Source organism: Sarcophilus harrisii, chromosome 2 (assembly GCF_902635505.1).
Source record: "Sarcophilus harrisii chromosome 2, mSarHar1.11, whole genome shotgun sequence".
NCBI lineage: Eukaryota > Metazoa > Chordata > Mammalia > Dasyuromorphia > Dasyuridae > Sarcophilus > Sarcophilus harrisii.
The window spans coordinates 477,003,815-477,027,297 of record NC_045427.1 but is presented as its reverse complement, the minus strand read 5'-3'; the positions used below and the strand labels follow the sequence as shown (position 1 = coordinate 477,027,297).

The following is a 23,483-nucleotide window of genomic DNA, read 5'->3' as shown; positions in this document are numbered from 1 at the left end:
TCCGACTCCTAATATTCCCCACTTGAGGTTTTCTTGGCAAAGATACTAAAATAGTTTCCCATTCCCTTCTCCAGTTCATTTTACAGATGAGGGAATTGATGCAGATTCAAATGACCCTACAAGGGTCACACAACTAGGAAGTGTCTGAGGTCCCATTGAACTCAGGTCTTCCTGGCTCCCAGCCCCATGCTGCATCCACTTTGCTCCCTCGCTGCCACTCTAAGTCTGCTGAAGTCCTGAGCACAAGAGAAGGCTGATCCACTTTGGGCCCCCTCCTCAGGACAGATCCCTAGCTCAGGCCTCAACTAATATTCTTGCCTTTTCAGGGTCAGAAAGGGAAACAAGGAAAGCGTGGAGAAGCTGGCAGTCGAGGAATGCAGGTAAGTAGGCCTAAAGACATCTCCTTTATCTTAATACCTCCCGCAGGTGAGGGTCTTTCCTTACTTCCTTTGGTCTCTTTGGGTCTCTAGGGCCTGGTGGGGCAGCCAGGGCCTCGAGGTGTGGTAGGAAGACAAGGCCAAGAAGGACCCCCAGGTCAGGATGGAATTCCTGGGAAGGATGGTCGAGCTGGACATCAGGTAAGTAGGACATCATCTCTACCTTATTCACCAAGGGGGAAGACCTGAGAAAGAACTATATGATAGAAGCAAAGAGCTTGGAAGAGTTCTTGGAATCTAAAATGACAAAATCTAAATGAACCTTAAATCATAGAATGTCAGTGGTTGAAAAAGCCAGAGACCAAAGAATTTCAGACCTGGGGGGGGTGGGGGTGGGGGGCGGGGACCTTAGAGAAGGGAATGGTGGCTTGAGTTGAATGGAATCAAACTGAGTTCTATTCAGTTGTCCAATATGTATCTATTAATTGCCTACAGGCACTGTTCAGGGATATAAATACAGAGAATAAAACAATCCTTCTCATAAAGAATAGGGTTTAAATTTAGTTAAAGTCTATAGATACATATATACACATATACAAACACAGAGTCACACTCACCCCACCCTAACTCAATTTCACGACTACTATCAGCTACTTGTTCTAATAATGTCTCCCAGCCTAGTAGAACCTTCTTAGGTATGTCATTTATCCTTCATCTTACAGCTTAAGTCCACGTAACATTTCCAGACACCTTTGCTTCTATGTTTCTCTGGAAGCCAGTGCCTTCAGAAACCAAATTAACCCCATCTCATTCTCCTTAGGGGGAACAAGGAGATGATGGAGAAGTTGGACCCATTGGCCCTGCAGGAAGGAGAGGAAATCCAGGTGTGGCTGGTTTGCCTGGAGCTCAGGGACCCCCAGGATTCAAGGTGAGTGTTTCCACCGTACCTTCTGTGTTAGGCAGGATGATGTTGTGGGGCAGCTCGGAAGCACAGCTAGAAACTTTCTTACAGTTATACCTTTGGTGAACCAGAATTATAGGTCCTAAAGAGTTATAGATCTGGAAAGGACTTTAGAGGCTACCTTATTATTTTAAATATAAAGAATTGAGGCCCAAAGAGATTAGATACTTGACTTGTTTATGGTCACACAGCTAGTAAGGGACAAGGATTTCTAATCTTTCTTCAGAGTTGTTGCCTTTGACCTCCTAAAATACCACAGATTAGTTTTTAAAAACAAAGTATAAATCTTGTAGAATTAGATTTATGATTATAGATCATAATAGATCATTTTATAAAATAAATATATGATATTTATTTGTCATATATCAGATATATATATCATTTATTAATAGACCATAAATTTACATGATTAATAGACAATAAATCTATAGTAAGAAAAATGCCAATCCATCTACTTTTCAAATACTTCAATGTTGAGTTGAACTTTGCTTCCCTCTGCTGGCTAAATGAGGACAAGCAGACAGCATCCATTGGAATTTTCTCTCTCTGTGTTTCATACTCAATGATTTAGAATTAGAAAGAACTAAAGAGATCATCTTTTCTAAGCTACTTATTTTATATATGAAATCAAGGACCAGAGAAATAAAATGACATGCCCATGATCTCACAGATAGTAAATGCAGGAGCTGAGATTCATTGATCATTAGAGTGGTAAGAACTAGAAGGCTTTTTAGTGATCATCCAATCCATGAAGTGCATTTTTCTGTTTATTAAGGACTTTGAAGTGTTTTTCAACTTACTATTAACAGTTTCCTCCTTCAATAACTATCTGTTAATATTCTTTGAATAATAGATCCAATAATTCAACAATCATTTATTTAGAGCCTACAATGCCTGAAATACCGTATTGGGCCTTGTAGAGATGAAGACAAAACAAATCCACTCTCTGATCTTCACTCACATTCTATTGGAAGGCCACAACATATATACCTATATATGTATGTATATGTATATATACACATATAAATATATATATACATATATGTGTGTGAATACACATGTATAATTAAATATAAGGTTTTTAAAATGTTTTTAAACTTTTTAAATTATAGTTTTAAAATTATTTAAATAAAAATGTATAATTTTTATTAAATATAAAGTTATTTGGAGAGGGAAAGAGAATACTTAAGTAGGGAGGAAACTCTGGAAAGATTTAATGAAAGAGATGGCTCTGAGCTTTGAAAGAAGATAAGAATTATACTAGGTAGAGGTGAAGGAGTATAGTCTCGGCTTGGGGAATTATCAGATTTGGAAGCATAGAGATGAAAGAGCCATTAGGGAAAGACTATTACTTACCTAAATTTTTATCTGCCATTAGGGAAAGACTATTACTTACCTGAATTTTTATCTATTTCTTAAAGACGCTGGATGTCAGATTTTTATCAGAAATATTTACTGTAAATATTTTTCTCCAATCTGTTTCCTTTTATTTTATTTTGAATGTCACTATTTGTTGCATCAAATCCATCTATTTTGTCTTCAATAGTAACTAATAGTAATTTGCTCAATAAATAAGAATTTCTCTCTTCTTTTTTTTTCTTCTTCTTCAGAATGGAGAGCAATATAGTATTCTTTTTCTTCCAATTTTTAATTTAAAAAGTCCTCTACTAAAGCTCTCTTAGGATGAGCTGTGAGAATGACCCTGAGTTTTTCAACACTCTGCCAACAGAGCATGATCTCTGGCAGAACCTGCTGAGCTGGAAAGACTTTGAACTCTGGCTAGATGAGGGATCAATGGTGTGTTTGTGGCTAGGTATCATCCTGGCAAAGCTTAGGGATCTCCTTCCAGAAGATTGATTATCAGGCAAGGAGATTTTTCAACCAAGACATTTTAATTTATAGATAATTTTGAATCTGCATTGGTGAAATGCAGATCAATAGAATCCTTAGTCTTGTTGAAATATTAAAATAGGTATATTTAAATTCACAATCCAGTTTGAATTTATTGTGGGTTATGATGTGAAGTGAAAGTCTAAACTGATTTTTTGCCATATTGCTATTCTGTTTCCCAATAAGTTTTAAAGGAATCATTTTGATCATTTTATAATCTTTTCATATCTTTATATTGTATCTAGAGGAAAGTAGCATTTATTAAACATCTTTGTGCCAGACATTGGGTTACTATCTCATTACACATATATGTGGTGATATAATATATATGATTTCTTTGTGATATGCTATATGTGACATGATATGATATATTATTAGGTGTGTTTATGATATATTATATGCAATATTTCATTATGTCATGTGTCTCTCTCTCACACACACACACACATGCGCACATATACATACATACCTGCTGTAAGAGACCTTCCTCAGTTCCTCATCTTTTACCCCTCACTGCCTCCCCATTCTTCCCAAATGACCTTCCATGTGCACTTTATCAAGTTTTGTTTTGTTTGCTTCCTGTCTCTCCCATTAGCTCCCCAATTATAGGGATCATGTTTTTTACCTTCCTTCCTTCCAAAAGTAGCAGAGTACCTGTCACATAGTAAGCACATAGTAAGTACTCAATAAATATTGATTGATTAAATGAAGGATTTTATTAGACTTATGATTTCATCAGTGTAGGCAACTCCTGTTCCTCTACCAACTCTATCAATTCAGTTCTGTACTTTCCATGCAGTTTATAGTCCTAAAATACTATTCACCCAAGATGCTGAGAAAGTAAGTACCTTGCCTAGAGTCCCACAGCTAATGTGTCAGAGAAAGAACTTAAACCCAGCTCTTCCTGACTCTCAAGTGCTGTATAGGTCTTGTATGTTTGGTTCTTTTTTCTTTTTAACATTTTAGATTTTTTAAATTTTCAATAGTATTTTATTTTTCCAAATACCTGCAAAGATATTTTTCAGAATTCATTTTTGTAAGATCTGTGTCCTAAATTTTTCTCCCTCCCTCTTTTATCTCCCCCCTCCCCAAAATAGCCAACAATCTGAAATAAGTTAAATATGTGCAATTTTTTAAACATATTTCCATATCTGTCATGTTGTGCAAGAAAAATCAGACCAAAAGGGAAAAAGCCATGAGAAAGAAGAAACAAACAAAGCTGAAAATGCTGTATTTTGATCTACAGTCTCTATAGTTCATTTTCTGGATGTGGATGGCACTTTCTATCCCAAATCTATTGGAACTGCCTTGCATCACCACATTGCTGAAAAAAGTCAAGTCCATCACAGTTGATCATTGCATAATCTTGTTACTATGTATAATGTTATTCTCTTAGCTCTGATCATTTTACTCAGCATAAGTTCACGTAAGTCTTTCCAGGATTTTCTGAAATCAGCCTGCTCATCATTTCTAAGAGAACAATAATATTCCATTACATTCATAATCTATGTGTAGTTCTTATTCTGAATTTTCAATTCTACTTCATTGATCTCTTTTTCAGATAAAAAAAATTTAGTCCCCTATAGTTTTGATAATTACTATATTTTCAAATCTACTTTCCCATCCTTCTACCTTTTTTTTTTATAGAGGTGAAAACTAAGGTCACCTACCTTAAAATAGAATCAGAACTTGAATGTCTTGAATCTGCTCCAGCATTTTTTCTGCCACATCATACTGCCTCCCATGAAAAATTAAAAAAAAAAGAGCATTTATTGAGTCCTCACCCTGTGCTTTGCAGTCCTGGGTATGAAAGAGCCATATGAAGACACTCTCTCTGCCCTTCAGGAATTAATGTTCAGTTTGGAAGACAGAACTTATACAAAAATACAAATAACAATAAAACAACCAAAGACATTGTTTACACCAGGTTTCAGATGTGTGGCAGAAATAAATAAAATCTTGAGAGCTGAGAAGAGTGCTGTGGGCTGGGTGGTCAGAAGCAGGGGAACTTGAGCTGGAACTTGGAGAACAGGAAAGATTTGGATAAGTAAAAAAAAAAAAAAGAAAGGTCAAATATTGCCAGTAAGGAGATGGCATGAGCCAAGATGGAGGGAATAAAAATATACAAGAGATTGGAGAGATGGATGAATAGGAAACAGGGGAAAACATTAACATTAAAACTTATTTAATTAACATTAAATCTTATTGGAGTCATAGCCTCTACAAGTGAATGCTAGGAGACATGGTTAGAGATGCAGATTAGAATTGGACTATGGAAGACCATAAGTGCCAGGTGGGGGTATTTTGACTTTATCTTGTGGACTACATGTTCTGTCCCTCTCAGCCTTATCCCTAACTCCTACTGACCTATCTTTCCCCCTAGACTTGCGTCTTTGCCATCTTGTAGGGCCAATGTTCCATAAAGAGGAAGTAACCCTGCACAGATCAGGTTGGATTAATGATGACCTCTTTTGATCTCAGTATCCTCATCTGTAAAATGTGGAGATTGAACCACATGGTCCAAAGAGCTATATCTAGCTCTTTCCTTCTAGTGTCTAAGGTTTCTTTCTGTTCTTACATTCTGTGTTCTAAAAATCTCCCATTTTAAATTCTATGATCTTGCCTAATAGAGAAATGTGTTTTACATGATTGCACATATATAACCTATATTAAATTTCTTACTGTCTTAGGGAAGATGGAGGGGAAGGAGGGAGGGAAAAAATTTTGCAACTCAGAAATTTTATTTTAGAAAAGGAACATTAAAAATTGTCTTTAAATGTAAGTAGAAAAAAAATACCATTTTTAAAAAATCCTGTGATCTTTTGAACTGTCCCATGGACCTGATGTTACTAATAACCTGTCCCTCCGGGTAAGGTCACTTTCGGTGGCAAAGTCTACCAGAAAGTGTTCATTGTGCAGGATGAGAAGATATTTGGACCCTTGGTCTATCTATATTTCCCTGTACAAGGATGTCTTTTAACATATATGTGTTTCTTTAAGGGTGAAAGTGGGTTGCCTGGACAACTGGGCCCTACTGGCAAGCGAGGGACAGAGGGAGGAACAGGGTTCCCTGGGAGCCAAGGGGAGCCAGGATCCAAAGGCCAGCCGGTGAGTGACTATGGAATGACTCCCACACATTTACCACTAATTTAATGTAAGTCCCCCGTCCCCTTATCACTTATCCAAGGGAGAGTGCAGAGCTGGGACTGAGGAAGTCAGTCTAACCCAGTTAATCAAAGTTGCTTTGGGGAAGGTCCTGCCCTGTCTTGATGGGAAAGTAGCAAGGGTTAGGGGGAGAGATAAAGAACAAGAGTCAGGATTTTATAAACTGCTATTCGTAGCATGGGGGGGGGGGGAATTGCTCGATCAGAAGCTGGGAGACCTGAATTCTAATCCCAGCTCTGCCACATGCCAGCTTGTAACTTGGGCAGCCACTTCACCATTCTGGCCCTTAGTCTCCCCAACCATAAAAGGGATATAATGATATAAGCCCAACTTTAGGTCTTCACTTTACTGTCAGGATCAGATGAGCAATTTGAGAGGATTTTAAAGGGCTTGGAAAAAAAAAAATATATATATATATATATATATATATTCAGTGTTCAAAAAACACACTCAGAAAATAAAAAAAGTCAAATCTCCTATAGCCAAAGCTTTCATGAAAAAATATGAATTGGTTTTAGGTTATGAAAGAGTTCAAAAAAGCATTTAAAAATCAAGTAAGAGAGGTAGATAGATAGAGAAAAATGGAAAGAAAAGTAAGAGTGATGCAAGAAAATCAAGAAAAACAAGTCAACAGCTTGGTCAGGAGGACCCAAGTTCAAATCCAGCCTCAGACACTTAACATGTCCCAGCTGTGTGACCCTGGGCAAGTCACTTAACTCCAATTGCCTCAGGAAAAAAAAAAAAAAAAGAGGGAACTGGATAGTATGGCAAAAGCAGACATGGGAGTGATTCAATCAGGTTGCTTAAGTCCAGCTGCTCGGAGACCCCCTGCAGCATACATATTAGCTAATGAAGAGAAGAACATCTATGTCTTATCCCTACTTCATATCTTATCATTTCTTTCTCTGGATCACTGACGCTTATGTTTCATGCTAGAAATATACTTATTAATCTGACTTTAGAAATAACATGCTGATCAGAGAGTCCCTGATATCTGCTATTTGGAACCACCAAGGCATTCTTCTAGGAAGAGGGGCAAGGCTCCAAGTCCCAGTTTGTGGCTGCTGGCAAGTGCTTTTGGGGGCTGCCACTGATCCCGGGCTATGGAAAGATCTTACTGGGCTGGGGATTATTGACAACCCTCCTCCTCCGCTGCCTGGAAGGGAGACCACAAACTATGGAAAGTGAGGAGGCTGTCATCCGAGAAAGAGGGCCAGTGGTCTGGTGAGAGGCCAGGAACTCCTGAGTCCTTTTCATGGCTCTGGCATAGACTAGTCTCTTGGCTCTGCTCATTGCTGCCTCAGTTTATCCAGCTGGGGAAATGGGAAAATGTCTAGTAATTAAGGGTTAATTGCAGTTAATATGTGACATTATTGCTTTTAAAGTTTATGACTCCAAGTGACTCTAGGACCAGGGCATTGCTCCCATGCTCACATTCTATGTGTGAGTGTCTCTGTCTCTGTCTCTGTCTCTGTCTCTCTCTCTGTGTAGATAAGAGAAAGGGGGAGGGAGGGATGGAGAAAGAGAGATAGAGATGGACGGAGGGAGGGAAAGAGAGGAAGAGTGTATGTGTGGTGGTTTGTGGTAGTTGGTTTTTGTTTTGTTTTGTTTTGTTTTTGTTTTTTTAATGTTGCTTTCTTGGCAGGGTGACTTTGGAGAAATGGGCTTTCCTGGGATTGCTGGCCTCTTTGGACCCAAGGTATGATACTTTGCAGGCCTTTTGGCAATCTGTTGAGACCCTTAATTGCATAAAATAATAGTACATAAGATTATAGAAGAAACCAATTATACTGAAACACATTTATCAAAATATTTTAAAAACAAGGTTAAGAATCTCTGGTCTAAATTCTCCCCAAGGTCTCCTTCAGTTTTTAGGTTCTGTGAGTTCATAGACTGTTCTGTGATGCTGGATCTCTATTCCCTGTGTCCTTGGGAAATCTCAAGAGTGCAGCTAAGGTGGGGAGACAGATCAAATCATTGGTACAGCTCCCTGCTACCTAGGGAACCCATAGCGCAGTGGAGTAGAGCAGATAGGGAGGGAAAAGACTGGATATGAATTGCACCTTAGGCACTTACAGGCTTTAAGGCCTAGACAAAGCTCTTAACCTCTCAGAGCCTCAGGCTTCTTCGTGTAAAGATAATACCAGTCATCTCACAGAATAATTGTGAAGATCAAATGAGACTATGTTAGATGGATGGATGGATGGATGGACAGACAGACAGATAGATAGATATCGTCTTTATAAATCTTATATAAATATTAGCAATGATTATTATTGTCATTATTATCATTTCTAGAACAGCCCCTCTACCTCTTCCAACTGCTGACTACAGAGGAAGAGTTTATTCAAATTAAACTGGCTGTCTGAATAAATCCTGTGTGCTCCCTCACGCTTTCCTATCCAGAATTGGATAATTGTCCCCATCCCATAGAGATCAAATGTTTTTGCATTTTGTTCCCTGCAGGGCCCTCCAGGAGATATTGGTTTCAAAGGAATCCAGGGGCCCCGGGGACCACCAGGTTTAATGGTAAGTTTCTCTTCTGAGGAATCTTTCCTCCCCTGCCTCAAGAGGGCCTACCAGGCAGTCCAACACTGCTATGTTAGCCTCTGGGCCTCCTCTGCCCTTGAGCCATCATCTGATACCTGCCAAGCTTATTTCTCACTAATGACCAGACACAGTCTGATGGCAATTGTTCCTGATATTTAGTTGTTTGCCGCCATGGTCTATTTCCTCCTCGCTCTCTCCCTTGCATTCTTCTTCCCTTTTATCTTCCTTTCTGATCCAGTGTTTTGACACAAGGTCTTTCACTCCATATAAAATGCCCTTCATTTCTCCTCTCCCCTTGTACTAATCTAAAGTCATTCTTCATAAGCTAGTTTAAGTCCCAGTCTCTATGAAGCTTTTCCCACCAAAGCCCTGCCTTTCCTTGATCTCCCACCATAGCACCAAAGTCTGCTCTACTTATAACTCCCCTAAAACCTTCTCTGAGGGCCTTAGCCCACCAAGGGTCCCACTTTTCTTTAGATTCTAAAATTTTCCCATTAAACTTAGCACTTCATTATATACAAGCTCCTGTCTTGTTTTGTGCTTTACTTGTAACTTCTAAGAGGACAAAATCCAAGTTTTCTGAGTACTGCTTACTACTCTATCCTCAAGGTGCCCTTCATCATTTATAAATAAATGCTTGTTTCTGACTTTATTTCCTTCTTTTCCCCCATGCCTGGGATTCATCTTTGATATAGAGGGTCTTTAAAGTCAGGATACATGGGTTCGATTCAGGGTATGTTGGTAAACGTTTACAACCAACTCTCTAGGGAAAAAAGAAAAATATGCATGACATACTTTTAAGCTTACTCTGCATTATTAACATTTTCTCCATTCCTTTCTTAAGTCTAGAAATAAAAACAGATGAGTAGATAGATCAGTCAATCAATCAATAAATCAATCTGTGATTTTATTGCATTTGCCAAATTCCAAGGTATAAATGCTCACATTGAAAATTTAACATTTGATATCTTTCAGACTGATACAAGCTAATTCCAGCATACCCATAGTTCAAATTTTAATCCTGACACCAACTAGTTATATGACCTTGGACAAGTTAGCCTCTATGAATATTCAGCTATAAAATGTCTAGAATCATATTTGTAATGCTGACTTCATAGGCTTGTGAAGACAATACTTGTAGCATGCTAGAAACATGAATTACTTTTATTATCATCATTTATGTTCACTCACGGACCACTTCTTGTGCTCCCATCTCCCTCTCCCTCCCACTCTCCATCTTCCTTGTCTTCTCCTATCCCCACTTCTTCCCAAATAGGCAACGGAAACATAAGCAGAATCTTTTTGATTCCACAGTTCTATCTTTTTTTCCACCTCCAGGGAAAAGAAGGTGTCATTGGCCCCTTGGGGATCCTAGGACCGTCTGGAATTCCGGTATGTTAAAGAAGCCAGGGGTCAGACCATCAGGGCACAGGGAGGGGAGGTAGGACTGACGGGTCTCAGACCTTCTTTGTGTCCAGTATGAATCCGCCCCCAAGCCTCTACTTACCCCCGTGTGAAACAAGGCATCACAGTTAGGCCCCAAAGCACTAAAACTTCCAGGTCCCAACCTTGCTGTGTGGTCTGTCTGCAGGGTCCAAAAGGGAACAAAGGAAGCCGAGGAGATTTGGTAAGTGGCCTGGGGAAGAGCTGGTGGGGGGGAGTCTCTAAGGTCTGGAAATCAAGGAACAGCTCCGGTGCCTGAGCTCTGCTCCTTTAACCAACTCTTTCTGTTTTGTTTCTTTTCAGGGATTGCAAGGCCCAAGGGTGAGTGGGGAGTGAGGGGTAGGGGAGGGAATGGGAAGGGGAGGAGGAGATGCATGATGGTGTGTGATGAAGACCTGAGGAATGAGGACAAGGGGATGGACCAGGAGGTGTGTTAAGGACAGTGGAATGTGCTGTTAAAGGCATCCAGCCATCCTTGTCTATCACTATTCACATAGCCTGTACCCTCTGGACAGCTCCAAATCCAACCTTGTCCCAGAGAATGAATCAGACCAGGGAAAGCTCGTAGCAGGATACCTTATAGAAACCCTTCCCAATTGCCTCCACCTACTCCACCACTAACACCTTAGTCAGAACTCTGTCCCCATGCCAGGTTAGACCAGAGATAGCCCAGGACCTGAATGGCCCATAGTAGACAGGCTCACACACAGTATCTTAATCAGAACTCTGTCCTATTCTATTCTATCAATCTACTTCTGTCTGAATTCCATCCTCTCCCAGTTCTAGACCGGGGGTGCAGGAAGCTCTTGGCCTTCTATTCTGTTCTTCTGTCTTCCCACAGAGGGAGCAGTGGGCAAATGTGGGAGAGGGTTACGAGGAACCAAAGCTTTGTTGTTGATGACAAAGATGGTTGATGCACATTATTCTCTCTCTAGGGTCCTCCTGGCCCCAGAGGACGTCCTGGCCCACCGGTAGGTACACCAGCACTTCTCAGCGGACCCTGAAGTAGGAAAGATGAGGATGGGGGGACAGCTATGAGTCTCTTGTCCTGGGATCAGATCCAGGAAAAATAGGGGCTTTCCTTAAGTCCAATTAAACTCATCTTCCTTCTGTCCTTCCTCATTATTACATCCACACAAGTTCTTCTGGTTACTCTCTATCCTCCCTATTTCTACTTCCCCTTCCCCACTATAGAAAGGGGAAGCCAGAATGGATCAAGCACAGGAAATCATGGTTAACACCCCATTTTCTTTCTTTTTCAGGGCCCTCCTGGGATCCCCATCTCATTTGTAAGTTGGGAATTTTTTTTCTAACATTACTTGGGGGGAATTTGGTGTAGTGGAAAGAGCACTAAATTTAGGGTCAGAAGACCTCAGGTTGATTCCCAGTTCTGCTGTTTGCCACCTAAGTGATTCTTGGACAAGATAACTCCCCAATCCTGGCATTGGTTTATACATCTGTAAAGTGGATATAGATACCTGTGAGGTCCCTTGTGGCTCCAACCCTGTGATCCCAGGAGCCTTCCAGTTAAAGGTCTCCCTTGTTAAGAAACTGGGGAGCCTTACAAAATGAACTGAAAGGCTTCTACAGATTGCCTGAGGATGACTCCTGACACACCATCCCTGAGAACAACCTTTCTCTGTTTTCAGCCAAAATATCCCTACTTACCCTCCCTACACTTACACTCTAATGGCAGTGTGGAAAAAGACTGCACTTGTTATGACCTTGGTTTGAATGTCACCTCTCCCAAACCTCAGTTTCTTCCTTTGTAAAGTGAGGATGATAATACCTATAGTGGAGAGTTGTTGTGATGGTTAAATGATATAATCTAGGTAAAGTGCTTTGAAAGCTTTAACATGCTTTATGAATGAAATGAAATGGTCAATATTATCACCAGTCAAGGGTGTGCTATTTTAACCATTTGAGAATAGTATCACAGCAGCCACAGGAATCTCTGAATGAACGAGAAAGGGAATAAACATTTATTAAAAGCATACAATATGTGCCAAGCACAATGCTGTTGAAGTACTTTATAAACATTACCTTATTTGATTCTCACAATCACACTGCGTTTTTATTATTACCATTTTACAGTTAGGGAAACCAAGGGAGATATTAGGTCAGTGATTTTTCCAGGGTCATACAGCTAGTAAGCATCTGAAGCTGGATTTGAATTTGTCTTCCTGATTCTAACCTCAAAATTCTCATCTATTGTATCACCTAGTTAGTGAAACAATAATAGTAAGAAGATTGATGACATAGTAATAGGATGGAGTCCCTATGAACTCTGTCGTCACCACTAAATTTATTTAAAAGATGCGTTCAGTGAGCCTTTTGATGATAAATTTACGTCCTAATACTTTTATTCCACAGTAGGTTCAAGTACTGCACTCACATTCAGGGAGACTGAGTTCAAATCCAGCCTCAGAGACCTATTATCTAGCTCTGTGACCTTGAACAAGTTATTTAGCTTCGGTCTGCCTCAATTTCCTTGACTATAAAATGTTAGAATTGTTAAAAGGGTCAATATGACATATATAAAGTACTTTGCAAACCTCAGAGCACTAGCTAAATGTCACTATGGTTTTATTTCAGTGAGGACATTTATGATTATTGTTATAGAAAGCAGTCAGTTTATCTACTTGTGTGATAACCCACAGAACATTAAATATAAAGACATAATAGTAGAGTAGTAACTTGTCCCAGAACTGTTTCTATCTGGTCTATAGTGAATAAAATGATGAGAATTTTACAATAATAATAATAATAACTTAGATTTAATTCTCACAAATCACATAAAATTCTTTAAAGTCCTCAAAGTGCCTTAAATACTTTTATTTAACTCCAGTTATCAACTTGTCTTGATCCCAAGGGGAAAAAGCTCTTTTAGAACTCACCAAGGACCCCTTTGCCCCACCATTCTGAACATTTAGCCAAATTCATGAGCTAAAAGCATTTCCCAGAGACAGAAAATGTCATAAGCTCCAACTTAGAAGGAGAAATTTGAGATTAGGGACCTTCATCCTCACGTTGTATGATTAAGAAAAAGAGAGATGGCAAGGGAAGCTGGGCTGGGATTCTTCCAGTCTCTGGACACAGATGAGCTTGGGAACTGAGTGCATCTCTCACTCTTTCATAGCAGCAAGATGACCTCGGAGCAGCTTTTCAGACGTGGATGAACTCCAACAGTGCACTTAGGACAGAGGTAGGATTGACATAAGTCCTGCTGGGTGCACAGCCCCCTGTGGCTGCCTGTTTTCCATAAATGGATTTCAAAATCCGTGGGCTTTCTGGAACTCTCAGTCCCCTCTGATTTATGATCCTTTTGCCATGCCTTCTCCAGGAGTAATAACCTGGCTTCCCTCCATAGGTTGTGGTGAACATGCTAAAGAGGGAGAGAACATGGGGCAATGTTGTTCAATCATTTTTAGCCATGTCCAACTCTTTGTGACCCCATTTGGGGTTTTCTTGGCAAAGACATTAGAATGGTTGGCCATTTCTTTCTCCAGCCATTCTATAGATGAGGACACTAAGACTTGCCCAGAGTCACACAGCTAGTAGGTGTCTGAATTCAGATTTGAACTGAGCAAGATGATTCTTCCTGACTTCAGGATCTGCCACTTAGATGCCTCCTGGACCTCATCTCATCCACCCCCAAACTGACTAGGAATCCCTTGCAGTATTTCTGATAAAGAGATGTTCAGCCTCTGCTTGAAGACCTGCAGGAAGTTTTCCCTTACAAGGAGCTGAAATCTGCCTTTCTGTAATTTCTAGCCATCCCTTCTGGTTCCGTTTTCTGGGCCCAAGTGGGTAAGGTTAACCCTTCTGCTACAAATCTCCTTAAGGCAGGTTGAAGAAAGCTCTCAATTATCCCTTATATCATCTCTTCTCCCAGCTGAACATCCCCACTTCTCTCAACTGATCTATCTCTGGTACAAACTCCAGCCTGCTTACCATCCTCTGAATAATCTCCAGTTTGTCAATGTGACTCTTAAAATGTGGCTCCCAGAATCACACCTTGTGTTACAGATGTGGATAAACCGCAGAAGAGCACGATCACTCTCCTCATGCTGGACATCAGTTCTATCAGTGTGGCCATGACTGTGTAGCCTCTTGTATCACTGTTTACATGTCATGGAGCATCCGAGTTTGTGGATAGAACAATGACTGCAAGTGGTGGCCACATAATTGCTTGTTCATAATTTATATGTGAGGAAAGGACAAGAGCATCTTGCCTAAGAAATGTCACAGCAGAAAAGGAGGCAGGACAGCTCCCTTGGTAATAACAAGGGAGAACAGAAGAGCCGGAGTGATGCTCTGGATAATTGGAGTGTTCACCGATCAAGAATAAGGCCTTTCGTGCTTTGGATAATTTCTGAGAGAGCAAGAACAAGGAGAACACAGCAGATAGAATATGATCTGTATTATTAAGGAAGCATTCATATTAAGGAGATAAGTTCATTGAGGTATTTTAACATACTTGTCACTGTTGAGTCATTTGGTGCTTGTAATCCACTGAAACCCCCAGATCTTTTTTAAGTGAACCAGTGTCCTCACCATAATTCTCTAATCTTGTACTTGTGCAATTTATTTTATTTTTTAACTCATTTTACTCATTAAATTTCCTATTATTAAAGCAAACAATTCAACCCTGTTGAGATTTTGAGGGATGTTAAATCTATCAGCCAAATTATTAGCTATTCCTTTCAGCTTTAAGACATTGTGAAATTTGATAAGAATTCTATTTATGCTTTAATCCAAGTCGTTGATAAAAATGTTAAACAGTCTATTATCAAAGGTAGACCCCTGGGGCACTCCACTAGAGATATCCTTCCAAATTGACATCAATCCACTAATTCTTTGAATCTTGTCATTCAGTTAGTTCCAAATCTTCTTAAATGTACAATCATTTAACACACATAGTTCCCCTTATCTACAAGGACATCAAAAGAGATCCCTCACATATTTTGCTAAAATCCAAATGTATTCTATAGTATTACCTTGAACTACCAGTGTAAAATAACCCTCAGAACACAGCCATGAGGTTAGCATTTTTCTCTTCTACAACTTTTTTCTTATCACTAGTGAAAGAATAAAATCTTTGTCACAAATGTACAGTCAAGCAAAATACACTTCTATATTTACCATGTCCAAAGAATGTGTGTCTCCTTCTGCATGTTGAATACATTGCCTCTCTGTCAGGAGGTAGGTGGCCGGCGTCATCATTGATCATTTTGAATATTATATTGATCAACGTTCTTAAATTTTTAAAATTTGTCTTCATAATAAGTCTAAAGCATATGAATAGTTTTCTCGCCTTCAAAATACTGGTTTATAAAGACTGTTGCCAAAGTCTTTAGCAGCTAAACCTTAAAGCTGCACCAAACTGTTGGAGACACTAATAATAACAATAGCTAATATGTAGGTAGCATCTACCATGGGCCAGGCACTATGTTAAGCACTGTTGTCATGTCATTTGATTCTCACAACCAAATTGGGAGGTAAAGACTATTATTATCCTCATTTACAGATGGAGAAGCTAAGGCAAATTTGGGTCACACAGCCAGTAAGTGTCTGACGCCAGATTTGAATTCAGGTTTTCCTGACTCTAGGACTTTATCTGATCCATTACCTCACAGCCTCATTAAAAAAGCAGGCTTTGATGAATTTAGTTTGTCCTCATTCCAGGTCTCCATGGCTAAATGCAACACCTATTCTTTAAATCATTCATGTCACATAGCTTAGTCAGCTCCTAAGGGTCCATGGCCTAGGCAGAGCAAGTATTGCCAATGACAACATTCATATCTTTTGATAATTTGCTATTGAGAAATGGCTTTTGGTCTGACTTATATGTATTAATCCCTAATCTATCTTGGTTATCAGAGCCTTGCCAGAAATACTAAATAGAAAGATTTGTTTTCCAAATTGACAGCCATCTTTCTCATCCTAGCTGCATTGATTTAGTTCATGCAAAAACTTTTCCATTTCATACAATCAAAACTATTGATTTTTTTTCTTTTGTGATTGCCTCTGTCCCCTGTTTGATGAAGAACTCTCCTCCTAGCCATATCCAGTCTTATTCTCTGCTAATATTATTTTTTATGCCATGACCTTTAATATTCAGGTCATGTATCTATTTTGAGTTTATTGTGGTATATGATGTAAGATACTGGATGAAACCCAATTTCTACTTTCCAGTTTTCCAAGCAGTTCTTGTCAAATAGATCTTCACTAAGTAATTTACACTCTTAGGTTTATTGAACATAGGGTTATTGAGTTCAGTGGTTTCTGATTCTTCCTTTCTAGTCTGTGCTACTGATCTGCTTTTCTATTTTTTTTTAATCAGGACCAAATACTCTTGATGATTATGACTTTATAGGATAAGTTGAGGTCTGATACTGTTATTCCTTCTTCATTACTTCCTTTCATTATTTCCCTTGAGTTTCTAGACCTTTTGTTGCTCCAAATGAATTTTCTTATTATTTTGTCTACCTCTATAAAGTACCCTCTCTTTTTCAAAGATCCCGAACAACAGCTCAATAATCACATTTCCCAATTCTTTCAGTGTCTTGGGATGTAATTAATCTGGGCCTGGTGATGTGAACTCCTCAAGGGAAGAGGGGAAGCTCTCTTAACATGTCTTCACTTGGGTTTCAGCTTGGTATTGACCAAACTCATTCTTTCTTTTCTAGTTTCAAAGATCATTCTCTTTGGTGGAGAAAATAAAAACAAAATAAGTTTTCCTTCCTGTCATTTATTGACATCCCCTCATTTTTATCATTGCCCCAGGACTTTGTGGAGTTTCGGGCACCATGTCTTAGGGATTTTGATGAGCTGTGGTGCTTCCAAGAGAACCAAAATAGGAAGGGCACTGGCCCCTGTGACATAGAAAGGTGACATAAACTCACCTTTATTTAAGGGAAATATTTAACCCAAAGGAGAGAAGACTTTAAGTAGAATATAATCTCTGCTTTCAAATACTGAAAGGACTGGCCATTGGAAGTGTTATGCTTAGCCCGGAAAGACAGAGCTAGTAACAATGGGCAAATGATTGGAAGCTACAGAGAGAAAGATTTTAGCTCAAGGTAAAGAATCCCCTAACCATTCAGGAGAATGAATTGCCTATGGAAACATGGAGTTCCTCATTGCTGGAGGGATTCAGGTAGCTTCTGGCCTGGTCTGAGATCTTGGGAAGGAAGTCTATATAAAAATTTTTTTTCTTATTGGTACTGACTATTTAATTCTCAAAGTTGGCACAACATAGTGAATAGACCAATAATCTTGCAATCAGGAGTCTTCCCTCTGAAATGGAGTTTGTGTGCCAAGAAGCAAATCCCCTAATCTTTGTTCTTTAAAACTCTGGGTTGCAAATGTATTGCCAAGCTGCCATGCACATTTCAGTATTCTTAAAACTCTGTGCTTCTGAGGCTCCAGTCATCCTTTTCTTGCTTCCTTCCCTATAGGGCTACTCCCATTCAGACCTCCTAGTGTTGGACCAGGGTGGGGAGATCTTTAAGACCTTACACTACCTCAGCAGCCTCATCCAGAGCATCAAGAAGCCTCTAGGAACCAAGGAGACCCCAGCCCGTATCTGTCGGGACCTTATGAACTGTGAGCAGAAGATGGCCGATGGTAAGGGGTAGAGGCCTATGTACAACATGCAGCTTTTGTTCTCTTCCCCAGCACCTGCCCTGCAGTCAGCAAGATCAGGAGGGAGACTACCCTATAAATTTGAGACTTGGCAAGAAGAGGACCACTGGGTGAACGTCTCGCCCTGTTCTCCTCCTTCTTCCTTTCTCTGTCTCTGTCTCTGTCTCTCTCTCTTTCTCTGTCTCTGTATTGTGTGTGTGTGTGTGTGTGTGTGTGTGTGTGTGTGTGTGTGTGTATCTGTCTGTCTCTCTTTTTCTTTGTCTCTGTGTCTTCATCTCTCTTTCTCTCTCGGTCTTTCTGTCTTTTCCTTTCTCCCCCTGTGTCTCCTTTTCCTTCTTCTGTCTCTGCTTTTCTCCCTTCCTTATTTCTCCTCCTCATCCTTTTCTCCCCTTTTCTTCTCTTTCCTTTAATTGCCTCCATTGCTCTTGCCTTCCTCTTTCCTTTGACTGCCTTCCTCTATTCCCCTCACTTCTGCCCTTCCCTCATTCCCCTTTTTCTTGCTTTTCTTCTTACTTTTCATTTCTTCTCCTTTTTATTTTTCCCCTTCTTTTTTCTTCCCCCATGCCCCTGACCATTGGTGTTCAGAGAGGCACCAGTGACTCCCTTGAGTTTATTCCATTCTGACCTTTTACTCCAAGCTTGGATCAAGGATCCCCAAGGATCAATGGAAATCCATACTTTGATATCACCCAACAAACTATCCTGCCTTCATCTGGCTCCTGGGAGATTGGAGTCATTCTCTGCTTAAGATCTATTTTTGTCATTTGCAGAGGCTGAGCCTATAGAAGAAACAAAATTATAGCCTCGTGCCTCTGACAGTAGCAGACCCCGTTCTTTGCTCTAAGCCAGATACTGGAGATACTCTCCTATCCCCATATACCAGCAGCACCAATCTTGGGAGCTTTCCTTCCTTTGAATAAGGGAAGGAGGACATCTAGCTACTGAGGCTCCCAAAGTCCCCTCTGATCTTACCTTTTCCTACTCTTACCCTCGATGCCATCATATCCCATAGGTACATATTGGATCGACCCAAATCTTGGCTGTGCTTCAGACACCATCGAAGTCACCTGCAATTTTACTAAAGGTGGACAGACATGTCTCAGGCCCATCACTGCTTCAAAGGTATAAAGAGAGTGGATGTGATGGTTCTTTTCTTCTCAAAATAGCCTGACCCAGAAAACCTAGCCCTGAGAACCTATCCCCACCAGAATGGGTTTCCTTCACCATGCTTCTGGACCATAGTGAGTCAGCTTGGCCTTCTACAAACTTGGAAGTCAGGAATCATAGGATCATCAATTTTAGAACTGGAAGAAACTGTAGTGGGTGTCTAGTCTAAGCTCATTTTACAGAAGGAAACTGAGTCAGGAGAGATGAAGTAATTTGCTTACAATCACAGAGGTCATAAGCTGCAGATTTGGGATTTGAACTCATTCCTTATCCAGTGTACTGTTCCCCATACCATGATTATGAGAATCCCTCATTCTAGCCTTGGCCCTATTAGTAACTTGCTATCATAAATTGGGTAAATAATTTACCCTTTTGACCCTCATTGACTTCTTCCTCTCTTCTTCCCATAACAAAGGGCACACTTTTTACCTATTGACTGAAGCAGAAAATTCCTGAGGGACAGTTTCCATTCATTGAACCTGAAAGGCTACAACAAATCAGTTGTGCTCTTTGTCCCTCAGATTAGGTCTTTTAGGAAGAAGATCTGTAGCTCTCAAATTTTGTAGGCTTTCTGCAAAAAAGATGCTAGAAATTGGAGAAACTGATTTTTCTCAGGAACTTATCAGGATTACTAGGCTTGGATATAGTTCTTCCATACAACTCAAGCTGTCTGAGAGGAAGAAGGCAGGGACTGGATTCACTATCCCTGAAGAGTGATGAGCCTCAGTCACCATAATTACCCAGGAACCATGGTCTCCTGGACAGACCATAGAAGGTCAGTCAGGCATAGGAAATTGAATTCCTCCTCATTGACACCTAAAATTAAGAATCTGTCTAGCTCTGGCCTTTGAACCTTCTCTATTGCCCTGTCTTCTTCTCCCATGGAAACCTATAGTAACCACAGCTCCCCACTCTAGTAGAGGCCCCTGCTCATGGCCCATTTTAAAAAAGTATGAGCTCCACCCCTGAGGATCCCCCTCCCCACAAAAGGAACTGCCTTAAGCCTCACTTCTGTTCCACTCAGGACTTGCAATCCTTCACTACTATTAAGGGCTGCTAGATAGTAATATGGATAAAATGTTCAACTTGGATTCAGGAAGAGCCAAATTTGAATACTGACACAAAAACTTACTAGCTGTATTATTACCTTGGACATCACTTACCTCTTTCAACCTTAGTTTCTTCATCTTTAAAATGGGGATAAGTATAGCACCTACCTCGTAGTGTTGTAAAGATCAAAGGAGAAAACATATGTAATAACCTTTACAAGTTCAAAGCGCTGTATAATTGCTAGCTGTAATACTACTATTAATATTAACAATTATTATTATTATTATTAAAGTTGCCCCTGAGGTGAGAGGATGAATGGGGAAAGTAATTCACTCCAATTCATAATTCCTTTCTGATTTGCTGCCAACTCCCTCCCTGTTCTCCCATTGTGATGTGCACTCACCAGATTTTGGAAGCCATTGGGTGTATCCCCTTACCCTTTCTTGGTCCAGAAGCACAGGGAAGGGAGCCCATTCTGGTGGGGATACAGTTTTCTGGATCAGGCTATCCTGAGTACCTCCTATGATGCTCCCAGCTCCCACAGCACTCTTGGTATATCAGGTGGTACATGCAGTTTTTAGGTGGAAGGGTATAGAATTTTTCATAGTAACGTTGATTTTTTAGGAGTAGGAAGGGCTAAGTCCTTGGCAGGGACTTGGGGAATGGCATAAATCCTTTTTGGATGGGTGCGTGAAAAAAGGGATCCATATTATAAATGGACTATCAGTGGGGTTTGCTACTGAGATCAGGTGCCTTGGGAAGCAACAGATGGAGGGAGTGAAGGGGAGGTTCATTTTACAGGTGAAGAAACATTGAGAGGTTCAGTGATTTGTCCAGGGTCACCAGTGAGTTTATATAAGAAGAGGGGCTTATCGGAAAGCAAAATAAATGAGAAGTTGGGTGCCTTTCACACACAGAGCTCATTACTCTCGGGTGCTTCCAGGTGGACTTTGCCATTGGCCGGGTCCAGATGAATTTTCTTCACCTGCTGAGCTCGGAGGTGATCCAGCACATCACTATCCACTGCCTCAACATGTCTGTATGGCAGGAGGGGACAGGCAAGGTGTCCCCCAAACAAGCCGTGCGCTTCCGAGCCTGGAATGGGCAGATCTTTGAAGCGGGCGGCCAGTTTGAGCCAGAGGTGTCCTCAGATGATTGCAAGGTAAGGGATATTTTATGATCAGCCATTTTCAGCCGGTCCAGCTCTTTGTGACCCCATTTGGAATTTTCTTGGCAAAGACATTGGAGTAGTTGCCCATTTCCTTCTCCAGCTACTGAGGCCAACAGAGAGAAGTGACTTGTTTGGGGTAACAAACAAGGAAGCTAGGAAGTACCTGAACCAGATTTGAACTCAGGAAGATGAACCTTTCTGATCCCAGACCTGGTGTCTTAGCCACTGAGCCACCTGGCTGCCCATGAGCTTTGTACATAGTCTTTTCAGGAGAGAGTGAGAAAGTATGGGATGCGTTCATTTTATTCCCTATTGGAATATCCCTCCTAAGGGGAGGGTTGGGCTGATGGAAGTTATTGTGAATCCAGGGGTTCTTGATAACTCTTTGTGAAACGGACTGAAGGAGTGGACATTTCTCTCTTCTGGACCTCTACTTATTCCCTAGAATTCTTGCTTCCCTCCAGACCTCTCCTGAGAAATCTGGGAAGGAACCTAGGTTATTGTCCTCCTTGAAATCCCACTACCAGCTTTTCATAATTTGAGCCCTGGTTAGCCCTTCTCTTCCCACTCTGCAGGTTCAGGATGGCCGCTGGCACCAGACCCTGTTCATTTTCCGGACCCAAGACCCTCACCAGCTGCCCATCGTCAGCGTCTACAACCTCCCTCCAGCCACCCCTGGGAGGCAATACCGCCTGGAAGTTGGACCTGCGTGCTTCCTCTGAACCAGGACCTCCATGCTGCTCCATGTCCCTTCAGGTCTCTGTGGATGCAAGACATGGGGAAGATGAACATGGAGGAGGGAGTGTCCATCCCTCTTCTGCAGAGGCAGCTGGGCCAGGAGAAGGGAGAGGAGGCCGTACCCACACCCTCTCCATCTCCAAAGTGGGCCAAGTGCCCACTGACACCCTCCCCCTCCCCCTGGGGAAGGCCCATGGACCCTAGGATGGGCCATGCTTGTCACCTCCAGGGTGGAGGCATGTGTGGGGCATCAGGGGAAGGGACAGCCCTGGGATAGGCTGTCCTGGGGTCAGCCCTAGCCAGTAGGATGAGCATGAAGGTGTGAGACTCACCCCAAGCCATCCCATCTCCATCCATCAACCAAAGAACCATCCCAAAGTGGTGGCAGCCATAACCCAACCCATTCTCCTATTTCTATGTTACCAAGTCTCCGTGTCTCCACCACCCTTCCCTCCCCAGTTCTCTGCCAGGCAGGGAGAGAGGGACTGAATAATTTAGACTCTCCAGTAGCTTTTGAGAAGGGTTGGGGTTGGGTAAATCTTTCCCTTCACTCCCTGCCAGGAAGCTTTTGATGTGCAATATTAGAAAAGATGGATGAAACAGGAAAAAAAAAAGTATAAATATATATATATATTTTTATTTAAACAAAGAAAATAGGAAATTACTGCTCCTTTCCTATGGGTAGCCATCTAATGTCCCACAATGGGAAGGGAGAGTGGGGAGAAGAATGAGAGCAAAAAGGAAAGGCGGGGAAGGTAGGGAAGGAAAGAAAGGCACTACAATGATCAAGTGGAAAGATCCTAGGGGCCAGGGTGAACAAGTTTGCTACCTCCCACTGTGAACTCGCTGGTGCTCAAAAATCATGTTGTATTGTATGTGATTAAAAAAAAAAAAAAAACTAAGACACATCTTATTTAAGGTTCTGAAGGTGCTATTCCTTTGGTGGCAGACGCTGAAGAAACTATCCAATGTGGAAATCTCCCACATCTGCTTCTCTTCCCAAACAAAATAGCAGGAGTTGGGGATACCTTTTCTCCCTTTTTCTTCAGCTAGCCTTCAAAAGAAAAGAAGCCAAAAATTTTTTTAAACAACCCAAAAACAAAACAACAACAACAAAAAAACTCCAAACCTACCAGCAATAGAGATCTACCTTTTTAATTTAAGTATGTGGAAGTATTTTTAAGGGACATGTTCTCCTCTTAGGGTGGCAGGGATGGAAGGGACTGAGGAAGGGACCTCAGTTGTTTAGCACCAGGGGCTGGAAAGGAGGTAAGAGCGGACCTGTCTTCTCCCTTGGGGGGCTGGGATGTGCCTGCTCAGT

At 41.0% G+C, this 23,483-nt stretch overlaps 1 protein-coding gene across 2 annotated transcripts in view; it reads left to right on the top strand.

The window, feature by feature from the left end:
- Positions 1–23,084, top strand: part of COL27A1 (collagen type XXVII alpha 1 chain) — a 241,862-nt gene extending 218,778 nt beyond the window's left edge. For both annotated transcript variants that reach the window (XM_031954623.1, XM_023494250.2), the window contains exons 46-61: positions 327–380; positions 471–578; positions 1,198–1,305; positions 6,229–6,336; positions 8,039–8,092; positions 8,860–8,922; positions 10,282–10,335; positions 10,535–10,570; positions 10,690–10,707; positions 11,322–11,357; positions 11,649–11,675; positions 13,526–13,591; positions 17,850–18,018; positions 19,049–19,158; positions 21,197–21,415; positions 22,000–23,084. In XM_031954623.1, coding sequence (XP_031810483.1) covers positions 327–380; positions 471–578; positions 1,198–1,305; positions 6,229–6,336; positions 8,039–8,092; positions 8,860–8,922; positions 10,282–10,335; positions 10,535–10,570; positions 10,690–10,707; positions 11,322–11,357; positions 11,649–11,675; positions 13,526–13,591; positions 17,850–18,018; positions 19,049–19,158; positions 21,197–21,415; positions 22,000–22,146 — 1,377 coding nt within the window. In that variant the 3' untranslated portion in view covers positions 22,147–23,084. The remainder of the gene's footprint in view (positions 1–326; positions 381–470; positions 579–1,197; positions 1,306–6,228; positions 6,337–8,038; positions 8,093–8,859; positions 8,923–10,281; positions 10,336–10,534; positions 10,571–10,689; positions 10,708–11,321; positions 11,358–11,648; positions 11,676–13,525; positions 13,592–17,849; positions 18,019–19,048; positions 19,159–21,196; positions 21,416–21,999) is intronic.
- The last annotated feature ends 399 nt before the right edge of the window (positions 23,085–23,483 follow it).